Genomic DNA, 24,921 nt, shown 5'->3' with positions numbered 1-24,921 from the left:
AGAGAGGCCACATTTGAGCAACATGGAGGTCCTCAGGAGGTAACTCTTAGGCACCCTACAATACTAGGCTATGTTGTAACTTCAAGAACAAAGGCTCATAAGCATAGTTGTAAATATCAAGGGCCCATTAGTGGACACTAGTCATTGCCCCTGTACTTCATTGATGGCTGCTTTTCCATTAGAGAATGTGGCAGAGCTCCCCAGGATGGGAATTCAATATTCTTTCAGTTGTTGTGTGAATCTCTACCCACTGTGACCATGCCCCATGAACATTTGAACATATTTACATACCTTATATGTATGCTCCAGTGAACTTCCTCTCATGTATCCCCCATTACTGACACCCAAACCAATGATCCTCCCCTGCCATAGTTGTAACCCTTCTGTGATCCAAAAATTCTTAAAATATGAAGCCAAGAATATTGCCAAAAACAATTATTAGGAAAATGAAATAATAAGTTTAAACATAAGAAATAAAATACATAGTAATTTAGAAAAATGAAAACTAAAATAAAGTAAAAAAATATTGGGATATTTAAAAAAATGAAAAATACTTTAAAAAGTGTTTTTTTTATATTTTTTCCTTTCATCACTGTAACATCTGTCATCCTGTACAGTGGCATTTTCTTTCATTTCTTCCCCCTTGTCTTACTCTTTTTTCATTTTGTCTTTAAAGAAGTTTTAGGTCACAAAGTCACATACAGAATATAGGCAACTCCCATACACCCAAAATCATCTCTTCTTTCCCCCCCCATAATGCATCTTAATTTCTCAAAATAAGAGATGTTTAAGTTTAATGTTAAAAATAATTCATAAGGAGTTCAGCAAATCTGAGCCTTTCATGGCTAACAATTTGTGACTCTATCTTTTTTGTACTCCGTAGAAAATGTAAACTCAGAAATCCATGTCATCTAATACACTGAGGTTCCATCATGGTAGTGTGATCAACATACCCTTAGCTGACTTCTTTGCTGTATTTTCAAAAGATGACTTCTGTGTCAATATCATGCACTCTGGTTGTTGAAGAATAGTTTGCTATAAATTACTCAGGATCAAGGTGACTGTGAAATGATGTCAGACTGGGTAAATGCATAACGAAATAATTATTTCATTTTTGCTTTAATAGAAATGGTTTTAACTGTTTGTTTCTCCTTAATAACTTCTTCTTTCAAAAAACTGTCTGTAACAGGATTTTTACATTCAACAAGTAGAACGTCGAATGTCACGGTTAAAGGGAGAAATTAATTCAGAAGAAAAACAAAGCCTTGAAGCAAGAGTTGGTGAACTTAGAAAAACATTGGAAGAGAAGAAATCTACATTTGACCTTTTAGAAACACAGATCAAGAAGCTTCATGTAATTTAGCCAAAATATTTTGTATGCTTTAAAATATTCTAGTCATTTATCATTCTGTTTTAAACCAACAAAGTTCCTAAATCTTAACTCAATAGGGAGATTATCAAGCTACCTGTAAGTAAAATGAATGTATGAACTAATGTTTATGTTCCTATTGTGACTATTAGAATGTAATATTACCATTGCATTAGCATTTAGTATATGCTAAGTATTGTGTTAAATACCTTCATATTTATTGCATATCATTTTCATAAATATTTGGTAAGGAAGATATTATAACCCTGTTTTTTCCCCCAAAGATTTATTTTTTTATTTCTCTCCCCTTTTCCCCACCCCCATTTGTTTGTTCTCTTTGTCTATTTGCTGCGTGTTCTTTGTCCGCTTCTGTTGTTGTCAGCGGCACCGGGAATCTGTGTTTCTTTTTGTTGTGTCATCTTGTTGTGTCAGCTCTCCGTGTGTGTGGCGCCATTCCTGGGTAGGCTGTGCTTTCTTTCACGCTGGGCGGCTCTCCTTAGGGGGCGCACTCCTTGTGCGTGGGGCTCCCCTGCGTGGCACGGCACTCCTTGCGCACATCAGCACTGTGCATGGGCCAGCTCCACACGGGTCAAGGAGGCCCGGGGTTTGAACCGCAGACCTCCCATGTGGTAGACGGATGCCCCACCACTGGGCCAAGTCCGCTTCCCTATAACCCTGTTATAAAGATAAAGTAACTTGCCCAAGTTTATTCTACTAGTTCATGGGAGAGTGGGGATTTGATTCCTGGTCATGTGATTTCAAAATATTCTCTCAAATAGTATAGTATATTCATGTAGAACATTAATAAATTTTAGTATTCTGTGTCTGCCATAATAATTTGATTGCCCTTTATCTTTGAATTGATATCTAAAAAAATTAGCTGCTCTTTTATGGATCAACTGTTATTCAAAATTTACTTATTGAAAAATAAACAATATTTCAAATGATTTGATTCTATTAAGAAGGTGAGCACATTCTTCATTTTTAGGTATGTTTTTGTACTATCAAACATATGTTAGGGAAAATTTTGCTCTAGCTTTCTCTCACTGAATAGTGAGAAAGTGAGAGCATGGACCCAAATAGGGATGAGAGAATTTAGCAGGGTTTAAAAATTGTTTATCACTAGAAAGACTAGTGATGACTGTCCTCTAGTGGTCATAAGAAGAATTCCCTGAATTCCTTGAAGATTACAAAAGCCAGCTGTCAGCTGTTACTTTTTCTTTTTAAAAAAATTATTTATTTATTTTTTTATGATGACAAAACCTTTGGTTTGGAATAGTTTTTAGTCTGGTAAAATATTTTTTTAACTGTTTCCTTAGTTTTGTGGAAAACAGCACATACTTTGAAATCAGAAAGAACTGCTTTTTGAATCTCAATGTTATACCACTACTGCATATTTTACCTTTTTTGTGCCCAATTTACTTACCTATTAAATGGAAAAAAAAGAACAAAAATCAAACCCCTCAAAACCATGTACTATTATTTTAGAGCATTTGGGAAAACCAGAAGCAACATATAACTTAACACAGTGCTTTTAGTAGATACTCAACAGATGGTATTATCTTTGTTATTTAGAATATTAGAGTGTTGATGCTGCAGAATGATAGGTAGTCCTGTCATTCCTTTTGTAACCTGCTTCTTGAGCCTGGCCTGGGCTATGTCTCTTTTGCTGTATATGAATGGTTCTAATTCTTCCCCCTTTTAATCCTGGCTAAAAGAAGATCCTGGCTGCTCTTCTACCATGCAGTTAGCTAGTGTTTATGACTAACCCAACTCTGATTTTAATAGAAATATAAGTTAAAAGAAAATCAGGTAAATTTCTTTAAGAAATTAAAGCTAGTTAACCAAATGAAGGTTTTCTCTGCTCAATAGTAATGACAGATTGTAAAGTCATTCTGCAAGCTCCTTCCCATGCTACTCCATCTAATATTTTGCAAAATAGAGACTAGTTTCTTCTGGCAGAAAAATAACCTTAAGTTCCAATTCTTTTGTTCTAAAATTTAATTTTATGAAACTATTTTCACGCTAAAAAAATTCCTGTTCTTATTGGATTGCTGCAATTTTAGCTCCTGATACTACAGAGAAACACAGGGCATGAGAAAAGCAGAGAGAAAGAGATCTTAGAACTAGAAAGTCTTTGATGGAGGAACCAAGAGGGGACTAAGAGCACAAACTATATAAATTTCTGGGTGGGAGGAGAGGTACAAATCTAGAAAACTGATTACTAGAATGTATGACCCATTTACTGTACATTTGATGGAATTAAGGCCTTATCTAACTTTTTCTCTCTAGCAATATGTAATTATGTCTGTAATAATAATAGCTGACACTTACATGGCACTTCTATGTGTGAAACACTGTTGAACATACTTTTTAACAGTAAGTTCTTTACTCCTCATAACAACCCAATGAGGCAATATAGTTATCATGTCCATTTTAGAGATAAGGAAACTGGGAGTTGATTGTCTACCAGAGCCAGATGGCTAAAGTAATCGAGGCCATCTGATTCCAGAGCTAATACTGTTAACTAGGACCCTATACTTTCCCAGACTGTTAATGTTTTTACCATCCAGTACTTACGTTGAATCAAATAATGAACTCCAGAATAGGAGTGGTGAACCATGAATTGCTCCTATTTCTCCCCACAAATGGACGACCACCTAATAATTCTGGTTGAATTGTAACTATATATAATTTTTAAATAATTATTGAAATTAACCTATACCAAAAACACCAATAGATAACATGAAAATATGTCCATATAAATTATCCATATATACCACTTTAGAGACATTATGGCAGGAAGAGCAGCTTAAATCTATTATGACTTTAATGTATATAATTCAATGTAAGATATATTTGATATTGTATGTATCTAATGTTATTTGAAGCATATTTATATGCCTTTTTTGCCTTTTTTACAGAATGATCTTTATTTTATCAAGAAGTCAAACAGTAAAAATTCTGATGTAAAAGAATCTCTCATAAGCAAAATAAATGAACTAAACCTTTTCATTGACAGTTCAGAGAAAGAATTTAATAAAACTAAAGCTTTTAAACAGGTAAAAAATTATATGCATATATAATATTAAAAATCATATGTTTTCATGTTAATTGTAGGAGCTTTTAAAATATAGCAAATTATAAAGAAGAAAATGCAACTATAATGACTATAATCAAGATAAACTGTGTTAAAGTTCATTTCTTTCCAGTCTTTTTTAAAAAATTGGTTTTGTATATTTTAGTTTAAAAAACTTTAATATATAGTACTTGTTTCCTAAAATATTAACTATTCTTTTAGAACTATTTCTTAAGTCTTCCTAAATCCATTGTTTGGAGGTACCATAATTTGTTTAACCATCTCTTATTTGCTAGATATATATTTGTTTTCAATGGTTGTATATTATAAACAGTACTGTCATGTATAATGCACAAATATCTTTATACAGTTGTTCAATTAGTTCTTTCGGACAATTCCTAGCTCTATAATTATAACTCCAAAAGAATGAATATTTTCAGTGTCTTAAATCTATTTTTAAGCCAAGTTGCCCTCCAGAGGGTTCAGTTAATTCTCTGACCAGCAGTGTGTGAGCATTCCATTTTAGTCACCACCACCCAAGGCTGGATATTCTTTTTTAATTTAATTTAATTTTATTTATTTCTCTTCCTCCCTTCCCCCTGCCCAGTTGTCTGCTCTCTGTGTTCATTCGCTATGTGTTCTTCTTTGTCCGCTTGCATTCTTTGTCAGTGGCACTGGGAATCTGTGTTTCTTTATTGGATATTCTAGTTTATAAAATTGTTGTCAGTTTGATAGGCAAACATGATATCTCATTGTTTTATTCTGCATTTCTTTATTTGGTGATATTTTAAAGCATTTTATCCGTAGTTTATATTCTTTCTCCATTTTTCCCTTGGGAAACATATATTTTTAAATTCCTTTGTAAAAGCTCTTCATATGTAAAAACATTAAGTCTGTGTCATAAATATTGTCAATATTTTTCCATTTGCCTTAAATCTTCAATGTTTTTGACATGAGGACTTTTTTAATTGAATTTTTTGTTTTTTTTCCTTTATAATTTTTATGCTTAGAAATTTGTCACACCAAATGTTTACTCTTTCTGGTAATTCTATTGGTTTCATTTTTTTCCATTAAGTTTTTAAATTCATCTGGAATTTTTGTTTGTTTTCTTCTTAGCATTTTTTTTTGATACATATGAGATGTATAGGTTTAATTTTTTCCAGTTGAAAGCCACTTTTAAGAAATACTAAAATCTTATATTCTGTAGCGTTTGTTTCTGGTGTTTCTATCCTGAAAATTGGTGTATCTGTTTATGCTTGTGCCAGTCCTTTACTCATGACTGAATTGTTTTAAAATTAAACATTTTTTTTACCTATTATTTTGTGAGATTTAGTTTAGAATATAAAAATGCCCATCAGTGGGACTTCATATAAGTTTTGATATCAGGAATAACTCTTTTTTGATGTTTTAGTAAAACTTGAATTTAATATTAAATTATAAAAAAGATTTGGAATAGTGATAAACACTTTCTTGGAAGGTAGGAAGAAAGGAAGGCAGGAAGGAAAGCTAGAGGCAGAAGTTCTGAGCAATCTATGTTTCATCCTAGATAAGATATTTTGGCTTTTGTATGAAAAATAATTATTTAAATATATGACAATTTGGTTGTGTTGATAGGATTTGATGATAGAAGACAATCTTCTAAAACTTGAAGTTAAACGAACTAGAGAAATACTTCACAGTAAGGCAGAAGAAGTTCTTTCTCTGGAAAAAAGAAAACAGCAATTACACACAGCTATGGAAGAACGCACCGAAGAAATTAAGGTTCATAGAACAATGCTTGCATCACAAATTAGATATGTGGATCAAGAACGGCAGAACATCAGGTAATCGTTAGAGTTTTAAAACATTAAATAAGCCATTTTGAAAAAAAAATGTAATAGTGATGTCAGGAAGACTGGCTGCCCTTCTACCATACCAGATGTCCATCTTTCTCTTATTGGATTAAAAAGGCTTTTAATATAATAAATAGGGCATATTATAGCTATAACTCTATGCCCTTTCTTCTCTTTCTCCTTTGACTAACTCCTCATTCTTTAGATTTTCCTTTTTGCCGTTAGATCATTAATTCACTTGGAATAACATGTCTCCCTCTTATGGATATCCAGTAGCTTCATTTACTTTGGCAATTTTCCTGTCGAGGCTTTGTATATCTTTTGTAAGGTTTATTTCTGCCTACATGATTTTTTTTTTTACATTACTGTCAATGTTATCTCCTTTTTAAAATATTTCATTTTGGTTTGTTGCTTGTATGTACACCTGCAGTTGATTTTTTAAATATTGTTTCCGGGAAACTTGTTCATACTCTTATTAATTCTAGTAGTTTATCTGCAGGTTCTCTTGAATTTTATGTGAATTTCATTCATATTCTATACAAAAAATAACAGCTTTGTTTCTTTCTTTCTGGTCTTCATAACTTTTCTTTTTTCTGGTTTTATTGCACTTCCCATCAGTTAAATGTTGAATACTGAATAATAGCATTGGTGCTTGCAGGTACCCTTCTTTGTCTTGTGCCTAATCTCAAGGGAAAGCTTTCATTATTTTATCAAGTATGAGGTTTACTGAAATTCTTTTTAGAAACCCTTTATTGTATTAAAGGAGTTCCTATCTATTTTTATTCTTTGTTAGGAAATTGGTTTAGTTTGTTTAATCAGGAATGGACATTGACTTTTATCATATGCTTTCTCTGCATTCATTGACATAATGTAACTCCTTTAATCTGCTAACATAATGTGACGGTTAGGCTAATGTGTCAACTCAGCCACATAATCATGCCCAGTTGTTTGGTCAAGCAAGCACTGGGCTAACTGTAAACAAGGGCATTTATGAACTTCAGTCACCATTGACTTTACTGCAGTGGTAAATCATAGATAGCTGATTACAATTACATCAGTCAGGGAGATTGCCATCATCAAGAGTGAGGCTTTAGCCTATCAGTTAAATGCCTTAAAAGGGGAAGTAGTTCCAGCATTGAGTGAGAATTTCCCAGCTTATCTTTCCCAGACAGCCACTGTTTCTCAGAACTCATCAAGAACCTTCCCTGAACTTTCATTGGAGCCCCTGGTTGCAGCCTGCCTGCAAAACCTGGACTTGTGCATCCCCATGGTCACATGAGAAACTGATAAAATCTCTTACTATCGACAGGTATCTTTTGTTGATTCTGTTTCCCTAGAGAACCCTGACTGATAGACATAGTAAGTAATATTGATTGATTTTCTGAAGTTAAAACACATTGCAATCCTGGAATAAAGTCTATTTGTCCATGACATATTACCTTTTGTTTATATTTGGATTTTCTTTCATACTATTTTTATAAAATTTTTGTACCTATATTCATATGTAAGAATGACCCAAAATTTTCCTTGCTCTACTTCCTTGTCAGGTTATCAGGTTACCATGGTTATTTCTACCCTCATATAGTGATTTATATGTGTTTCTTCTATTTCTGTGTTCTGGAAAAGTTCATATAAGTTTAGAATTATATCTTTCTTGAATTTTCAAAGACCTGGTAAAAGAATTGGTGTTTTCTTTGTGGGAAGATTTTTGAGTACTGATTCAATTTTTTAATTGGTTAAAGGACAATACAGATTTTGTATTTTTTCCTGAGTCAGTTTTGATTAGTTATATTTTTTTCTATGGGAAAATGTTCCATTTCCTCCAGATTTTCAAATTTATTCCCATAAAGTTGTTCATAATATTTATTTGTTTAAAACTTGCAATATTTATAGAGATGCCCCCTATATTAAACAGGGTTCTCTAGGGAAACAGAACTGACAGGAGATATCTGTAAATAGTGTGAGATTTTATAATATTGTCTCATGCGACTGTGGGGGTGCCCAAGTCCAAATTCTGTAGAGCAGGCTGCATGCCAGGGACTCTGATGAAGGTTCTTATTGAATTCCCTGGGAGATGCTGGCTATCTGAATAGAGGTGAGGATTCTCTAGGAACCATTTTCTGTTTTAGTTTGCCAAAGGACTGCCGAGGCAAAGTATCAGAAATGTGTTGGCTTTTACAAAGGGTATTTATTTGGGGTAAAAGCTTACAATTCTAAGGCTGTGAAAAGTTCAACTCAAGGCACCATAAGAAGTGCTTTCTTACCTAAGTCAGCTGCCACGTTATTGAAGCAAGATGGTGGGTGATCTTCACCTGTTCTCTGGCTTCCTCTCTGGGCTATATATCATCTCTTGGAGCTCAGCTGAGGGCAACCAGGCATAGAGTTTTTCTCTTACTGGGCCTCTTGTTTCAGGCTCGGCTGCTCCACCTTCTTCCTGAATTCAGCTGCAAGCTATCAGGCAGATAGCTCATCAATCCCCAGGGCCTCAGCTGCATGAGCCTCTCCCATCTGTCACATGGCAGGGCCAAAATAGCAGAGCTCTCTTTTCTGGTGTATCTCCATTTTTTATCGGACCCAGCAAGAGGGCGGAGACTCAACCTGAGTCATGTCTCACTGACATAGTTCATTTGAAAAGATTGCACAAACCCATAGGAATAGACCAGACCACAAACATACTCTTTCTCTTTTGGGGAGTCATAAAATAATCTCAAACTGCCACACTCTACCCTCTGAGTTCCAAAAATACATGTTCCTTCCATATACAAAATTATTCATTTTATCACAATATTTCAGAAGCCTTAAATCATTTCAGTAGTACAAAATCACTTAAAAATTATTTTCAGCTGGGGAACAGATGTGACTCAAGCAGTTGAGCACCTGCTTCCCATATGGGAGGTCCTGGATTCGCTCCCTGATGCTTCCAAAAAAAAAACCAACAACAACCCTGCCCACCCCCCCCCCAAAAAAAAAAAAAAAAAAAACAATAGGCAAACAAGTGAACAAACCAACTCAGGGGAGCTGATGTGGCTCAGGGGTTGAGCACTGGCTTCCCATATGCAAGATCCCAGGCTCAAAAAAAAAAAATCATGCATGCAGTTTGTCTTGGGTCAAAAATTCCCTCTGGCTGTAGACCAGTGAAACTTAGAAAACAAGTTTTCTGTTTCCAATATATAAAGGGGGAACAGACATAGGAGAAATATTTGCAATACCATAAGGAGAGACTGGGAGGGAAGCATGTGTCGTGAGTCCCCAACAGTTCTGAAAACATACAGAGCATATGCCATTGGATTTCAAAGTCTGAGAGTCATCCTTAAAATGACAGTTTCTTCTCCTTAGGGCCTCATTCCCCCCTCCCCCCCCCCCCCCCCCCCCCCCCCCCCGACTGCTTTCCACAGATTTGTCCAATGGCTATAATTTTGGTTCTACCCTCTTCCCACATCTGGCTGGTGTTGAACTCCAGATTTCATCCTCCAAGAACATTGGGTGATAGCCACATTTTCCCCAATCTCTGGGGTATAGTCTCAAGCACTTTAGCACAGTGAGGTGGCAGCAACAGTCTCACTAATCTCTGGTAGACAGACCCAACTCCCTCAGAACTTTGGTGTGGTGACTGGCTCTTCTTAACCTATGGGGAAGAGGTCCCTCCGAAGTGGGGTGTTGACTGAAGTTTCCCCAACCAGGGAATGGGGTACCCTCTCTGTAGCCTAGGGCAGTCAAACTCTCCCTGAACAATGGGTGGGAAGATCCATCCTCTTCAAATGCCAGGGGCATACTCACCCTTTCCACGTATGTGTGGGGTCTTTCTCCTGGCCCAAGGAGATGTCTTAATTCTAGACCTCAGCAGCATCCATGGTTTTTCTCTTGTTTTTTTTTCCCTTCAATCTCTCCCTTTCCTGTTCCTTTTATCTGACAGTGGTTTTTTGTTCATACAGGTCATGCAAAAAACTTGTTGGTTTAGCATGCAGGAAACAGACCTCCCAGAAAATAAAATTTTATACAAATCATTCCTGGATAACTGCATTTCCAATTCTGCCTTACAAGTTCCAAGTTTAGATAGGTCCTCTCATGGGGCACTATCCTCTGTGGGCTTATTTTCCTAAAGCTTGGCATTTCCCAACTCATCAGTCTCTGGTTTCTTTGTGCCCAGCAATTTAGTTTTCAGCATATTTCTTTCCTTTCTCGTTTTGCTATAAGCTGTGAGGAGAAGCCAGGCTGCATTTTTCCATGTTTAATTTGGAAAGCTCATGTTTCATGAAATACAATTCTTCTTTTGATTTTTTCCAACCATTTTAAAATGTAAAAACCATTCTTAGCATGTGGGTTGTACAAAAACAGGTGGCAGGCAAGATGGTTTGTTGACCTCTGCTTTTTACTACTGAATAGTATTGTACTTAATACATATACCCCAATTTGTTTATACATTTACCTTTTGATCAACATTTGAGTTGTTTCCAGTTTTGACTATTACAAATAAAGCTGCTATGAATATTTGTGTTCTTTGTATGAACATGTTTTCTTTTCTCTGGGGTAAATCCCTAGCTGTGGGATGGTTGGTTCCTATGATGGATATATATTTAACTTTTCAAGAAACTTGAAGAAATTGTTATCTGTTCATTCTTTTTGTCTTTCCTACCTTTCATTGGCTTAACCGAATTTTGGTTTTCCTATTTACCCCTTTAATTGCTTGAAAGATATACATTCTAATTTTAATTTTATTTTTGTGGTTATTCTTAAATTCAAAAGAAACTTTAATCTTCCCTATTTCTCTATGAATATTGAAGGTTAGTTCCTATTATTTTCCTCCTCCCCAAAACATAAGACCTTCAGCACATTTTACTTCTTTTCTTCTCCCTGTCTTTCATGTATTGTTAAATTGCCAATTATAGTTTCAGATTGTTCTTTATTGAGTTTTACATTGTATCTCTACCTTTTAAAGAACTCCTTTTTTTTTGTAACTTGCATGAAGCTGCATGACCAATTGTCTGCACTAAATTCAACCTAACTATACTTTTCACTTGTTTCTTGGTTTTATATTCTTTTGTGTATCTGACCCTTGTTATCCTATTTTCTTGGACTCCTTTTTCATTTCTCCAGAGTATCTTTGAACACTTTTTTTCAATATTAGAGTTTTCTGAGATTTTTCAATCCTTGTATTTTTAAAATACATTTATTCTACTTCAAGTTTTAATTATATTAGAACTTAGCAAATATTGCTCCATGTTTTTCTAAATTATAGTGTTGTTGATGAGAGGTCTGATTTCAGGCTAATTCAATTTACTTTGTAGGTAACCTGGTTTCTGTTTGTTTTTTGTTTTCTTTCTGGAAGCTTTGAGACAATCTCTTTATCCTTGGGGCTTTAGAAATACCCCTGTTATGTACCTGAGTATTTTGTCTTTTTATTCATTTTTCTTGCTTTATCATTGGTGAACTCTTTCGGTTATTTTATCCAAGTCTTCAGGTTAGAGAAATACTTTTATTATGTTTTTAATGTTTTCTTACCACCACTCTCACTTCTCATTCATGCTTTCTTTGCTTATTTTGTTCTTTTCATTCATGCTGCTAGTTTTCCATAAATGTCTGATGATGCTTGGCTTTCATTTTAATTTGAAATGCTTAATAATCAGTGATGATTGGTATAGCTAGCTGGTATGGGTTTCCTCTGCAATTAGGCAGTTATCTTTCTCCAATAGGTCTCCTCTAAATCTGAGGGCTGATTCTAGGCTGTGAGCTAGAGAACAAAAAGATGGTAGTCAGGGTGAGGACTTCTAGTTACAAAAAGTTAGGAGGCATTTACTTTGGGTGAGGAAGACTATTTCATTCCTGGGTGGAACTGCCTTTCTTTTTCATTCTCTTCCACTGTTGTGGAGTGCTGGAATTATTTCATGCTCTTTTTAAACTTTTTTTTCCAGTTCCAACATACATGCTAGGGACGCAAGTAATTTTGGGGTTATAATTGAAGCAGAAACAATTCCTGCCAATATCTCTATATTTTGCCATATCTCTATACTTTAAGGGGAATGGCCAGATGTTCTGCAGGCAATCCTTTTATTAATTACCTTGATAATAGCCTCAAGGAGCACTACTGCTTCTTTTATTTCTTATTCTTGAGTTTGGATTTTTTGGTGGAAAATGACTCTTCCTTCTGTAGTAATTTTCTTCTGTGTATGTCTTCACTATTTTTTTATTACTCTTACTTATCATTTTTCTATTTCTCTATGAATTCATGAAAACACTCTTGAATCTTTCTTCTTCCAAGAGTTGTTAAGGATATTTTCTTTTAATATTTTCTGTCTTTTCATTGAGATTTTGGGAATAAGAAGAAATATGCTTGTGTTCAGCCCATCAAGGATGAGTAAATATTTTCTGATGAAACAACAGGGATACTGTCTTAAAAATAAGCAAAAAAATAAGCAAAACTTCTGATACTTAATATATTTTAACAGCTATTTTCTCTAGAAACAGGAAAACTGGTAGGTTGAAGCTTTCTTTTCTTCATGGTTGGATGACACTACCATGAAGTAGTAGAAGGCAAATGAATCATCCTTCATGTTGCCACATCTATATTAGCATTACTATAAAATAGGTTATAAAAATAGCCATAAAATATAAATTTACTGAAAAGTAAAAGGAAAGGTAGCCAGCAGATTTAAGAATCTAAATGTTAGGAGACAGTTCTCCACAGGTTTCTCACTTTTCAGCACATCTTACAAAGAAGGGCACTAACTTTCCAGTTCTGGACCACCTTTTAAAAGATGTTTGTATGGCATACAACCGTGGAAGGTAGAGATAATATCTCCTTCTGGAGCAAAGGTTAGGCATGTCTGCTTATTTTGCATTATAAAATATTTGGGTTACCTAAATTTGGAGTTCCTCAGCTATGACATAAATCTTTTGTGTGTGCAGCCTCTACCTGAGCGCCTCCACCTTGCTCAAATAAGGGGGTCTTGGGAATTATGGGAAACCGGCAGAAATAGGAAAGTCATGCTATATTCTGTGCCATGAGTAATAAAGTCCTTTGTTTCTGACCCAGAAATCTGTGTCTTCTGCCAGTATGCAGGAACTGTGGCAGACTAATTTGTTAGCTCTCAATTAGGGTGAAATCTCAGACCCTTCAGACCAAATTATAAAATTGAATAGAAAAAGAACAACACAGTTCATCTGTTTGGGTTCAGAAGTAACACAAATGTAAATGTATTCAATAAGAACATATTATAGTCCTTTAAAAAGATAAGTTCTAATGTAAACTATAGACCATGGTAGGTAGCAATGCATCATTTATTTGTTCATCAATTGTAACAAATGTACCACAATAATGAAAGATGTTATTAATAGGGGAAAATGTGAGATGGGGAGGGGGTGGGTTGTATAGGAATCCCCTACATTTTTGATATAACTTTTATGTAATATAAAATTCTTTAAAAATAAAGAAAAAAAGATATGTTGTTTTACAATATTTAATTTTTTCTTTCATATTAGTTCTGAGTTTCATGAACGACTAAGTAAAATTGATAAATTGAAGAATAGATATGAAATTCTTACTGTTGTTATGCTGCCTCCTGAAGGAGAAGAGGAAAAAACACAGGCCTATTATGTAATAAAGGTATATTCTTAATTGCTTTACAGTTGCGATAGTATGAGATATCCTATTTTCATTAACACATTCTTAGTAGTCCTCTTGACTTGAAACTACCAATATATAAATTTCTTACACAATTATGTATATATAATTTTTTGCCATGAAATTGGGCTCCTGGCATTCTAGCAGCTATTACACTTAATTAGGACCATAAAATATTAGTTGCTAGATGGAGGTACTAAAGCAATATTAGTCCATGAGGTCAAAGTACTGCCCCCTAGTTTCCAAAACCTACTGCTAGCTTGATTCAAAACCCTTCTTCTTTTGAGGTACAGGTTATTCTACTTGACTACTCTTTTTTTTTTCCCTGTCTTACATCATATCATTTTTCTTCATTTATTCAAGAAGTATTCCTTTTACTTGAAGACCTATCATCACTCTGGGTGCCTTCAGCATAGATGTGATAACCTATTCGACACCCCAGGCTCAGAGCTTTACTTCACTATACCTATTTAATTCTATGGCCACACCCTGGATATTTCATCCTCTGGAGCTATACCATCTCTGAAATTTTAAACTCCAATTTACCATTGCAATCCTGGTATGGCAGCTATTCAGAGAGGAAGAGGTCTGCTATTCTGTCCTTAAATTATATGGGAGACAGATCAGGTGAATCTGCTCTCTTCTTTCTCATGTTTGAGAGTTGTCTGCCAATTTACCTAGTAATTCACAAGGAGAAATTCACAAGTGATCAAGAATTGGATGATATTTTGTTCTATGAGTACTGCTATAGTCATCTTTCACGGGTAGGATAATACTCTGAGAGGGATGATATCCTTAAAGGAAAGGTCTGTGAAGTGATTCAAAACACTACAAAGAAGAAGGAATGGATATTTTTACTTTTACTCATTTCCTGAATGATACCCAGTTTATACGTTCAGAGAATCATCCTTAGTCCTTGAAGATGCTCCCTCCCAGGAGCGGATGTAGATCAAGTGGTTTAGTGCCTGCCTCCACATGAGAGGCCTCAGTGCCCCCTAAAAACAAAACAAACAACAAGCAAACAAATGAAGAAGCCAACTCAGGGGAGCTGATGTGCTTCAGTGGTTGAGCGCTGGCTTCCCAGATACAAGGTCCTGGGTTCAACCTCTGGCCCACCGCTCAAAAATAAAAAGATGCTTCCTCCAATCTGACTTTTATCAACATAATTTCACGTTTGCTTCTGTGGCCCTTCTTCTATTTTGCCACACTATGTGTGGTATGCCTGCCACTTTGATTCAGGAAATTCTACCTATCTATATGAGAACTCAGTCCCAGCTCTCAAGCCCTCAGGCTTCTTATAATTTATTAGTCTACAATATCCATCTGCTGTCCCCTTCCCCCAGGTTCTAAAAGTTCCCAAGGAGTGCAGGGTAGGCTCTAGTCCTTTGAGTGTGGGGAAGAAGGTAGACATTGCAATTCCAAGATACGTGATGGGTTACCTGAAAGCATTGGTGTTAAACTGCCTTTGTCCATATCTTGGTTCAGTCAATGACTATGTGGGTGACCTTGAATAAGTGATTTAACCACTTGAAGCCTCATTTTCCTCACCTGCAAAATGAGGATGATATTATTTTATTATTTTATTATTTTTGTTGTGAGAATTAAATGAGGAAATATATGTAAAGTCCTTAGAATGGTGCCTGGCACAAAATGAGCCCTCAGAAATGTTAGCTAGCATTAGTGTTATTGCTGTAATTATCATTATTTTTGAATTTTCGTCTAATTCTCAGGAAAACAGGCAGATCTTAAATAAGGAAAGAGTATTCCTTCTTCACAGTGAAGGTGCTAAATAAATGTCAGGGTAATAATAGATTAAATGAATTGAGGCTATCAGTTACCTCTCTCAATTTCCTGTTGCCACACTTTTTCACTTTCTATCTTTTCCAGAGTCCATGGCTTGCCACAAGTTATTCCCATTTTTTTGTTGAATATAAGTCCCATCTGTGTAAAAATGCAATTTTATTTCTTTCCAATTAAACTCAACCTAGCTTATGTCAGGAAAAAATTATCCTTGGCTGGAATGGAAAAAAGCAATCACTGGAAGCAATGATACCATTGCTCAGTGACACCAAACACTTGACATTTTCGAGTGGGCCCTCCAGAGATGATCTGATTCCAATAATAGTGCACACCTGTAACTGACTTTCTATTGATTAATCGGGGGATAGATGATGACTTATAGATAATTGGTAGAATGCAAATGATCTTGTCCAAAACTGATGCAAATTAATTTTAGCCAGTAAAAATTAAGTTGGTTTCTGTCCTATAGAAAAGATAACCCCAAGCATTGCATTTATTCCCTTTTAGATATTAACCAGTTTAACCTATACTAGCAAATTCATATCAGCATTTCTTGCTCTTTTTGTGTATATATGTAATATCTTTTCTTCAAATTCTTGTTCAAACTAGTCTTAACACATTCCTCACTAATGAGCTGAATAAAATCTTTGACATATGTTCATTTTATATTTGTATAAAAATTATCTTTAATTTTTAAAAGATAATATTTTATTATTTCCACTGCTGGGAAAAAATTAAACTTGCCAATTAGAAATTAACTGTCACTGCTGTTTTTAATATGATAGATTTAGGATTTAAATCTAGTAAATTCAAGATTCTTTCCTTTTCCTGTATCCTTCTTACATTCTCCCCAAAGGGGATCTTTCCTGATGTACTCATATATATGTATATTTATGGTACTGGGGAAGAGGATTTTCTTACAGTCTAATAAACAGTGTTCTGTTTTCTGCGTGCTCTAAATCAGGGGTTAGCAAACTATGAACTGCAGGCCAAATGCTGCTCACCATTTTTTTATTTATCTATTTCCACCCCCCACCTACTGAACCCCGCCCCCCCCCCCCATTGTTTGCATTCGCTGTCTTCTCCGAGTCTGTTTGTTGTATGCTTGTCTTCTTTTCAGGAGGCACTACCAAACCCAGGACCTTCCACGTGGGAGGGAGGCACCAAATGGCTTGAACCACCTCTGCTCCCTGCTTGTTATGTCTCTCATTTTGTTTCCTTGTTGTGTCTTTGTTGCATCCCCATGTTGCATCAGTTCATCCTACCAGACCTTTTTTTTTTTCAGTTAGGCCAGTAGTTTATTAAGAAAATGAGAGAAGAGAAATGGGAGAAAATAACAGATTACAGGTCCCAGGTAGAGAGAGGAAAAGGACTAAAAAGGTATAAAAATGGCTGATTTACAGACAAGTCTCCATTGGGGATTACAAATTCCCAGGTCTACTTGCATTGCTAATCCTGGCAGGGCAAGAAAGGACAAAACAGCAGACCAGTTATTTTTATAAAGTAATTGAAACATAGTTATTCATTCATTTTGTATATTGTCTATGGCAGCTTTTATGCTACAACAGTAGACTTGAGTACCTATGACAGAGACTAGCTCAGAAAGCCTAAAATATTCACTATCTAGCCCTTTACATGAAAAGTTTGCCATCGCATTTTCTGCCTTGGCCTCTGGGGCTTTCTTTTTCTTTTTATCCATATATATCTTCTAACTCTGTCTGTATGTCTATCATCTCCCCACACCTTTTTCCTAACACACACACACACACCTAGAACTTGGACCAGAGAAAGTTTATGGGCCAATTTTAAATCTGAGCAGATTTTTTTTTTAAAGAACAAATTTTAACTTTTTTTCCTCCCCCTTCATATCCCCCTGCTGTTTTTTTGCTATCTGTGTACATTTGCTGTGTGATCTTCTGTATCTATTTCTCTTTTTGTCTTCTCTTCTCATTTTTCTCTAAGATTCACTGGGATTTGATCCTGGGGACTTCTGATGTGGAGAGAGGTTCCCTGTCACTTGTGCAACCTCAGGTCCTTCCTGGTTTCTGTTGTGCCTCGCGTTGACTCTCCCCTTCGTCCCTCTATTGTGCATTATCATCTTGCTGCATGACTCACTTGTGTGCGCAGTGGCCTGCCGTGTGGGCCCTTGGCTCACCATGTGGGCATGCTTTCCTTTTTTTTCTTTTTACTAGGAGACCCCAGGGATCGAATCCAGATCCTCCACATAGGAGCCAGAAGCCCAATCACTTGAGCCACATCTTCTTCCCCTGAGCAACTTCTGAGCTCTACTCAAATTCCTTTGCAGCTGAAGTATACTTGAACTTACTCTTTCTTTCTGGGCAAGAAAATAGCATGTAATCACATATGCCTCCCTATTCTATGTTTTGTGGTATAAATTGTATTCTTTCAAGTTCTCTAGGCATTTTGTTCTTGATATTTAAAGCTAAGATTTTGAAATTCAGCAAAGTATTTTTTCTTAAATGTCTGATCTTACAATTGAAAACCCTAATTTTTAAAATTGGTGTTTCTGCTATGAGCTTCAACAGCCTACTTTGGAAGTAGAAATAAAATATTGGGTTCTTTGGTCTGCCTTGTATCTGCCATCTCTTAGAGAGCAGTAGTAATAAAATTACCTTTGCTGCCTGAATGTGGGTTAAGAGTGATGGGTACAAGGACATTTACAAGGGAGAGAGGGCAACTTCTCATTACCTTAAAAACTTTTCCTTCCCCCCACAGATTTTCAGCCTTTTCTCATCTTCTGGTTACAATTCCCAGCCTGTAAGCATGCCTAGGGATAATTCTCTCTTAACAGACAAAACAAAGTCTTTGCTCGTCTCTCCCCTACATTTTTACATTTTGAAAATTTGTAAATATTAATTTACTGCTAAAGTTCTTAGAAGAACAGTCTACTAATTTCTACCTCCTTTCCTTCCCTTATGCATTAGCCCACCACATCATACTTATGTCCTCTAGCATTTAAATTAAAGTCTCTTGGCAATGGTTATCCAGGAACCTCTCAAGTGTCAAATTTAATTGTTTCTGGGGAAACTTTTTGCTTCAAATCTTCCTTCTTCAGTAACTTATCTTTCCTATCTCCTTTGTGGGTGCCTCATATATACTTCTAAGTTCCTTAAAAGTGAATGTCTTTTCTCATTTGACATGATCAGCTCGGGCATTTTCATTTATTTCTATGGATTCATTTATATGTTGCTGATTCATAAACCTGTTACCACTTTAGACATCATTTTCTTTAAGCCATTTCAAATCACCAGAGGTAGAACAGAATTCTCTGCTTGGTACCCCTTCTTTGCCTACTATGTCAGATATAGCAAATGTATAAGAACTGTTTGTTGAAGGAATAGATTGAGTTATGCTGAAAGGAAATACTTCTCATGCAGTTTAGGGTCTCACAGCTTTATTGAGTAATTCATGAATCAGGCAGCATCCCATTCAAAAAGAAGGGAGCTCTGCTAACGGGATGGAAAGGGGAAGCTTATATGGGGGAAACACAGAAGCAAGTAGACAGTGTCCTGACTGGCTGATGATAAGTTCCCATTTTACATAGAGGGGAGAGTCTTATAGAGTAAGGAGCAGATATACATTGGTTAAACGTATGGTATGGCCAATTTGTTATGCTTTCCTGAACCAAAACTGGCTAATTGCCAAGTGTTCTGTGAGATGTGTTCCATTGTTCCATTTTCTTGGAAAGGCCCTGCAGGTCAACTGTTATGTACCTTCTGGAAAATCCTGTTCCAAAAGGGCTCCCTCCCAACAAGACCCAATGCAGGTGATGATTTTATTTTACTGAATAGTCTAAGAATTTAGTTTTTATTAATATTCTTTCCATCCTAGTCTATTAGTCAGCCAAAGGGGTGCTAATGCAAAATATCAGAAATCTGTTGGCTTTTATAAAGGGTATTTATTTGAGGTAGAAGCTTATAGTTACCAGGCCATAAAGTGTAAGTTCCCTCATGAAAGTCTATTGCCACATGTTGGAGCAAGATGGCTGCCAACATCTGCCAAGAGTTCAGGCTTCTTGGGTTTCTCTCCCGGCTCAGCTGCTGTGCTGTCTCCACAAGGCCAGCTGTAGACTATCAGGCAAATGGCTGTCTCTCTTCCCAGGGCTTCTGCTGTGTCTAAGGAGCCATCTTTATTCCTCTGTGTTCTTCTCCAGTGTGTTTACTTCTCAGGCTCCACCTGAAAACATGTCCTTTGCCATACCTTTCTCTGTGAGTCCCCACCCTTTAGTTGGTGTGTGGGAACTCAATGCCCTGATGTGGTCCAATCAAAGTCCTAATCATAATTTTCAATTAAAAGTAATACCTCTGACAGACCAGTTTACAAATATAATCCAATAACTATTTTTAGAATTCATAAACAATGCTAAACTGCTATACCTAGAATCACATATTTCTTTCTAATTTGCAAGGTTTCAGTCCTGTAACCTTTATTGTCTGTTGGCTAAACTTTAAGCTAGTGAGTTAGTGACTGGAGTGAGAATATCTATTTTTGGCACATATGGCACAAAAGAAGGGAATCAGTTAACACTTATGCTTCTGGTTCTTAAGAGAGTATTGATTTCTGCTATTTCCTTGAAAATTACTTTCTTGGATTATCATCCAACTTTAGGCTCTTAAGAGCCAGACAGAAACATATAAGCAGTAACCAATGAAGGACTGACATCTTCCTAATTTACTTCCAAGTTCCTCTTAGTCTTTATAAGGAAACAATCCAATTTTGACTACAATTTAATGAAGTTGTACAATTAAGTTACTTTAAAATATTAGGCAGAAAATTATTTTTAAATGTTTCTTCCAAATATCAGCTTTCTAATCCAAGATAAAAGGTATACCTTATAGTGTCATTTAGGAATGAAAAAAACGAATCATAGAATTTTAGAACTTTGAGAAAAAAGGATTTGATTAGGATTCTGTATATGAACAATATAATTCCTCCATTTTACAAATGAAACTGAGCTCAGAGAAGGGAAGTGAATTATTTAATGTCACTCAAATTCACTACTAGAAAATCCAATATTAAAATCCAGGAGTTCTGATTAATTCCAGGTTTTTCTTTCACTGTATTATTGTATTTCAAAATGAAGTGGTTTCCAATTTTAGGCTCAGCTTAAAGAATTAAGATAGTTTGTCTAAGGATCTTCTTTTCTTTTGCCAAACTTGATTTTTTATGTAACATGTTACAAAATACGCGCAATACACATTTTGAAACATAATAAAACACCTGCGAGTGAAAATGTTAATTGGAACATTACCAAGAAATTGGAGTTAAATATATATAACATCTAGAAGCTGAATAGGTTTAAAATTTGAAATTAGTTGACTAAAAATGGGTTTTCCAGCACTTTTAAATATATATATGCATGTTATCCCTGGCAATCCTCAGTCTGAATTCTTTGCAACTATATGGAGTAGAGCCTAGCCTAGTGACAGTTACCATAGTAAAAAGTCAATGAGTATGTCCACTCATGAAGAATTTTTGGTCTTTGGTAATTTCTAGATTTCATCTTTTCTAGCCATGATCTTTCTCTAATTTTAATAAGTCAGCTGCTCAAAGGTGTTGAAACTCTACTTTCTATAACCAACACATACCTGGGTTGGATATAAAAAGCATTTTTCCTGGATGGACCTTACTTTTTTACTCCTTTCCAAAATTTTAAAGAATGAGAATGTATTCCAGGGCCTCATTCAGGCCAGAAACATATTTTTCTGACTTTTTAATACCCTATTTCTCTTCCCAGTAAAGTTCATACTTGTTTAACTTTTGGCAATTTTTTGCTGTAGAGCTATTAAGTTTTCATCAGTAACTACATTTTCATTAAGGTTTTGTATTCTATGTGCCAAATTTTGAAGGCCGAGAATTTTGTTTTCTATTCTAAATTCAAAGTGCAAATAGGGAAGGAGATGTGGCTCAACTGATAGAGCATCTGCCTACCATATAGGACATCCAGGGTTCAGTACCCAGGGCCTCCTGACTTGTGTGGTGAGCTGGCCCATGCACAATGCTGCCATGCATAAGGAATGCCATGCCACGCAGGAGTGTCCCCTGCACAGGACAGCCCCATGTGCAAGAGTGCACCCCACAAGGAGAGCCGCCCCAAGCAAAAAAAGCACAGTCCACCCAGGAGTGGCGCCACATGCATGGAGAACTGACACAGCAAGATGACACAAGAAGAAGAGACACAGATTCCCAGTATTGCCTGACAAGAATGCAAGCAGACACAGAAGAACACACAGTGAATGGACACAGAGAGCAGATGGGGGTCGGGGGAGGGGAGAGAAATAAAAATAAATCTTAAAATAAAGAAAAATAAAGTGCAAATAATTCCTAGTGCTATGTGTAGGCTCAAGGCAAACTGATAATGTTCCTGAAGACATTTTCCCTCAGGATATGTTTATTTGATTCCGTTCTGTTCTGTATTTCATAGGCTGCTCAAGAAAAAGAAGAACTTCAAAGAGAGGGTGACAGTTTGGATGCTAAGATCAATAAAGCTGAAAAAGAAATCTATGCTCTAGAAAACACCTTGCAAGTGCTGAACAGCTGCAACAACAGTTACAAACAATCTTTTAAAAAAGTGACTCCATCTAGTATGTAGGCGTTATTAAGCACTTTATGAGTATATGTGATGAAAGTTGTACAGTTGTTTATTGTAAAAAGAGAAATACTGTGAGACATGGAGAGCAAATTTATACCATGTTTGATTGAGTCAGAAAAATTAATCCCTTCCCCCACTTTGTATGTAAGTGGCCTGCTGTTATCTCCACCATTAGTTCAATAATTGCAGCATATTGCTGCTCTATGTTTACAAACCAAGAAATGGGTCCTATATATCCACAGCTTTTCTACAAGTAGACGTAAGGAATTAAACCTTTTATAAACAAAAAAATGTTAGAAGCATTAAATTTAATGCATGTAATACTTTTAAAGTTTGCTTTCTACACTTGAAAATTTAAACAAAAAGTTCTTTGAATTCTAGGTGATGAGTACGAGCTAAAAATCCAACTGGAAGAACAAAAACGAGTTGCTGATGAAAAACACAGATACAAACAAAGACAAATCAGAGAACTTCAGGAAGATATTCAGGTAAATTCTACTTGCTGTTTAATAAGCCCTCAATAAAAGTCAGTTTTCAATATTTTGACTTCTACTATCTTCCTATCTCATACAAGGAAGACAGTTATTTAGAGTCTCTTTTAGGGAAGCAAATAAGAAGAGATATTAGTCTTATTTAAATGAGAGAAAAACAAGTAATCACTATACTAAGTGAATTAGTTAAAATCCCAGTTCCAAGCACGGTATGGACTCCTGACAATTGTTAATTAGCTGAGAGATCATATCTAGCTAATTATCCATACACTAACCATTATTTAATGAACTTTTAAGTCCTTGAAGATTACATTAAGGGAAATGCAAATCGAAACCATGAGATACCACCTCACATCCACTAGAACGGTTACGATTCCGAAAAAAAGAAATGTTAACATGGATGTAGAAAAATAGGAGCCCTAGCACATTATTGGTGGGAATGTAAAATGTGCAGCGTCTGTGAAAAACAGTGTGGCAGTTCCTCAAAAATTTAAACATATTCCCACCATATGACCCAGCAATCCCACTTCTAGGTATATACCCAAAAGAAGTGAAAGCAGGGACTAGAAGATACTTGTACACCAATGTTCATAACAGCATTATTCACAACAGCCAAAAGGTAGAAGGAACTCAATTATCAACAGATATGTGGTATATACAATGGAATGTTATCAGCTGTAAAAAGCAATGAAGTTCTGATGCATGTGTACCTTGAAGATATCACATTGAGTGAAATACGTCATACACAGATATCATATAATCTCACTTATATGAGAGAAGTAGAATATGCAAAATTCAGAGACAGAAAGTAAAGTGCAAGTTACTAGAAGGATGGTGGTAGGGAATGGAGAGCTAATGTCAGTGGGTATAGGTTTCTGTTGGGGGTGATGGAAAAATTTTGTAGATGGATGGTGGTGTGGGTAGAATACAGTGAATGTGATTAATCTCACTGAATGGTATACTTGGGAATGGTTGATATGGGTAATTTTATGTTGCATATATTTCCACAAGTTTTTTTTTTAAATAAAGAGAAAAACTATGACAATTAAATGCAATATATGATCCTGGACTAGAGCTAATAAAGGAAGAGAAAATGCCAAAAGGACATTGTTGGGACAATTGAAAAAAAAAAAAAGAAATATAGACTGTATGCTTTATATCAGTTTTAAATATCTTGAACTTGATAACTCCACTTAATGAAATTATGTAAGTGAATATCCTTGTTCTTAGGAAATATACACAGAAATATTAAGTGTTCAGGAGCATAATGTATGCAATTTACTCTTAAATCTTTAGAAAACAGAGAATATTGTAACAAATGTGGCAGGTTAATTGTTGGTAAATATGGGTATCAGGGTTGGGGGTGTATATTGTAGTTATTTGTATTTTGTATTATTTTTGCAACTGTCCTATAAGTTTGAAATTATTTCAAATTAAAAGTTTTTTTTAAACTGTATTAAAGATTGTTCCTTAATTAAAAAAAAAACTTTGAAAGAAAAAATCTTTCTACTGAAGTATTTACTAAAGCACATCACTGAAAAAGAAAACAATGTGCTTGGGAAGCAGACCTATATAAAATCAGATGGTTTTTAATAATAAAAGTGAAGGAAGAAATCATATGAATTGTGAATCTTTGAAAACTGTATGCTTTCAATAGTCCCTGCTATAATACATTGCTTCTCCCCCACCAAGTATCATAAAAATATTTTCCAGTGGAATTATATACCAAATTTAATCCATAAATCAATTATACATATTCTCCACCAAGAAAACATATATATTACCTACAAAACTAAATGAATACTTGACAAATGGCAAGTTATATTATTGTTTACATTTTTACCAGTAAGTATATACTAATACTTTATTCTCTGCAGAGCATGGAAAATACATTAGAAGTCATAAAACATTTAACAAATAATGTCAAAGAAAAATTATCTGAGAAGCAGGCTCTTTCATTTCAACTAAGTAAAGAGACTGAGGAGCAGAAGCCAAAATTAGAGAGAGTAACTAAACAGGTATTTAATCTTTTTAAAACTGACCTTGTCATTATTAGTTTTTGAAGTTCCAAATGGCAAACCTAAATGCTCCTTTATCCATTAACAAAATATATTAAGTT

At 35.4% G+C, this 24,921-nt stretch overlaps 1 protein-coding gene across 1 annotated transcript in view; it reads left to right on the top strand.

Moving 5' to 3' along the window:
• The window catches only part of CCDC39 (coiled-coil domain 39 molecular ruler complex subunit), a 64,647-nt gene that overhangs the window by 36,424 nt on the left and 3,302 nt on the right, over positions 1 to 24,921 (top strand). The window contains exons 11-17 of the mRNA XM_058295389.1: positions 1,190 to 1,354; positions 4,294 to 4,431; positions 6,063 to 6,271; positions 13,757 to 13,880; positions 22,144 to 22,303; positions 22,693 to 22,799; positions 24,680 to 24,820. Coding sequence (XP_058151372.1) covers positions 1,190 to 1,354; positions 4,294 to 4,431; positions 6,063 to 6,271; positions 13,757 to 13,880; positions 22,144 to 22,303; positions 22,693 to 22,799; positions 24,680 to 24,820 — 1,044 coding nt within the window. The remainder of the gene's footprint in view (positions 1 to 1,189; positions 1,355 to 4,293; positions 4,432 to 6,062; positions 6,272 to 13,756; positions 13,881 to 22,143; positions 22,304 to 22,692; positions 22,800 to 24,679; positions 24,821 to 24,921) is intronic.

Source organism: Dasypus novemcinctus, chromosome 4, assembly GCF_030445035.2.
Source record: "Dasypus novemcinctus isolate mDasNov1 chromosome 4, mDasNov1.1.hap2, whole genome shotgun sequence".
Lineage (NCBI taxonomy): Eukaryota > Metazoa > Chordata > Mammalia > Cingulata > Dasypodidae > Dasypus > Dasypus novemcinctus.
Note: the sequence above shows the minus strand (reverse complement) of the source record. Positions and strands in the feature narration are given on the sequence as shown.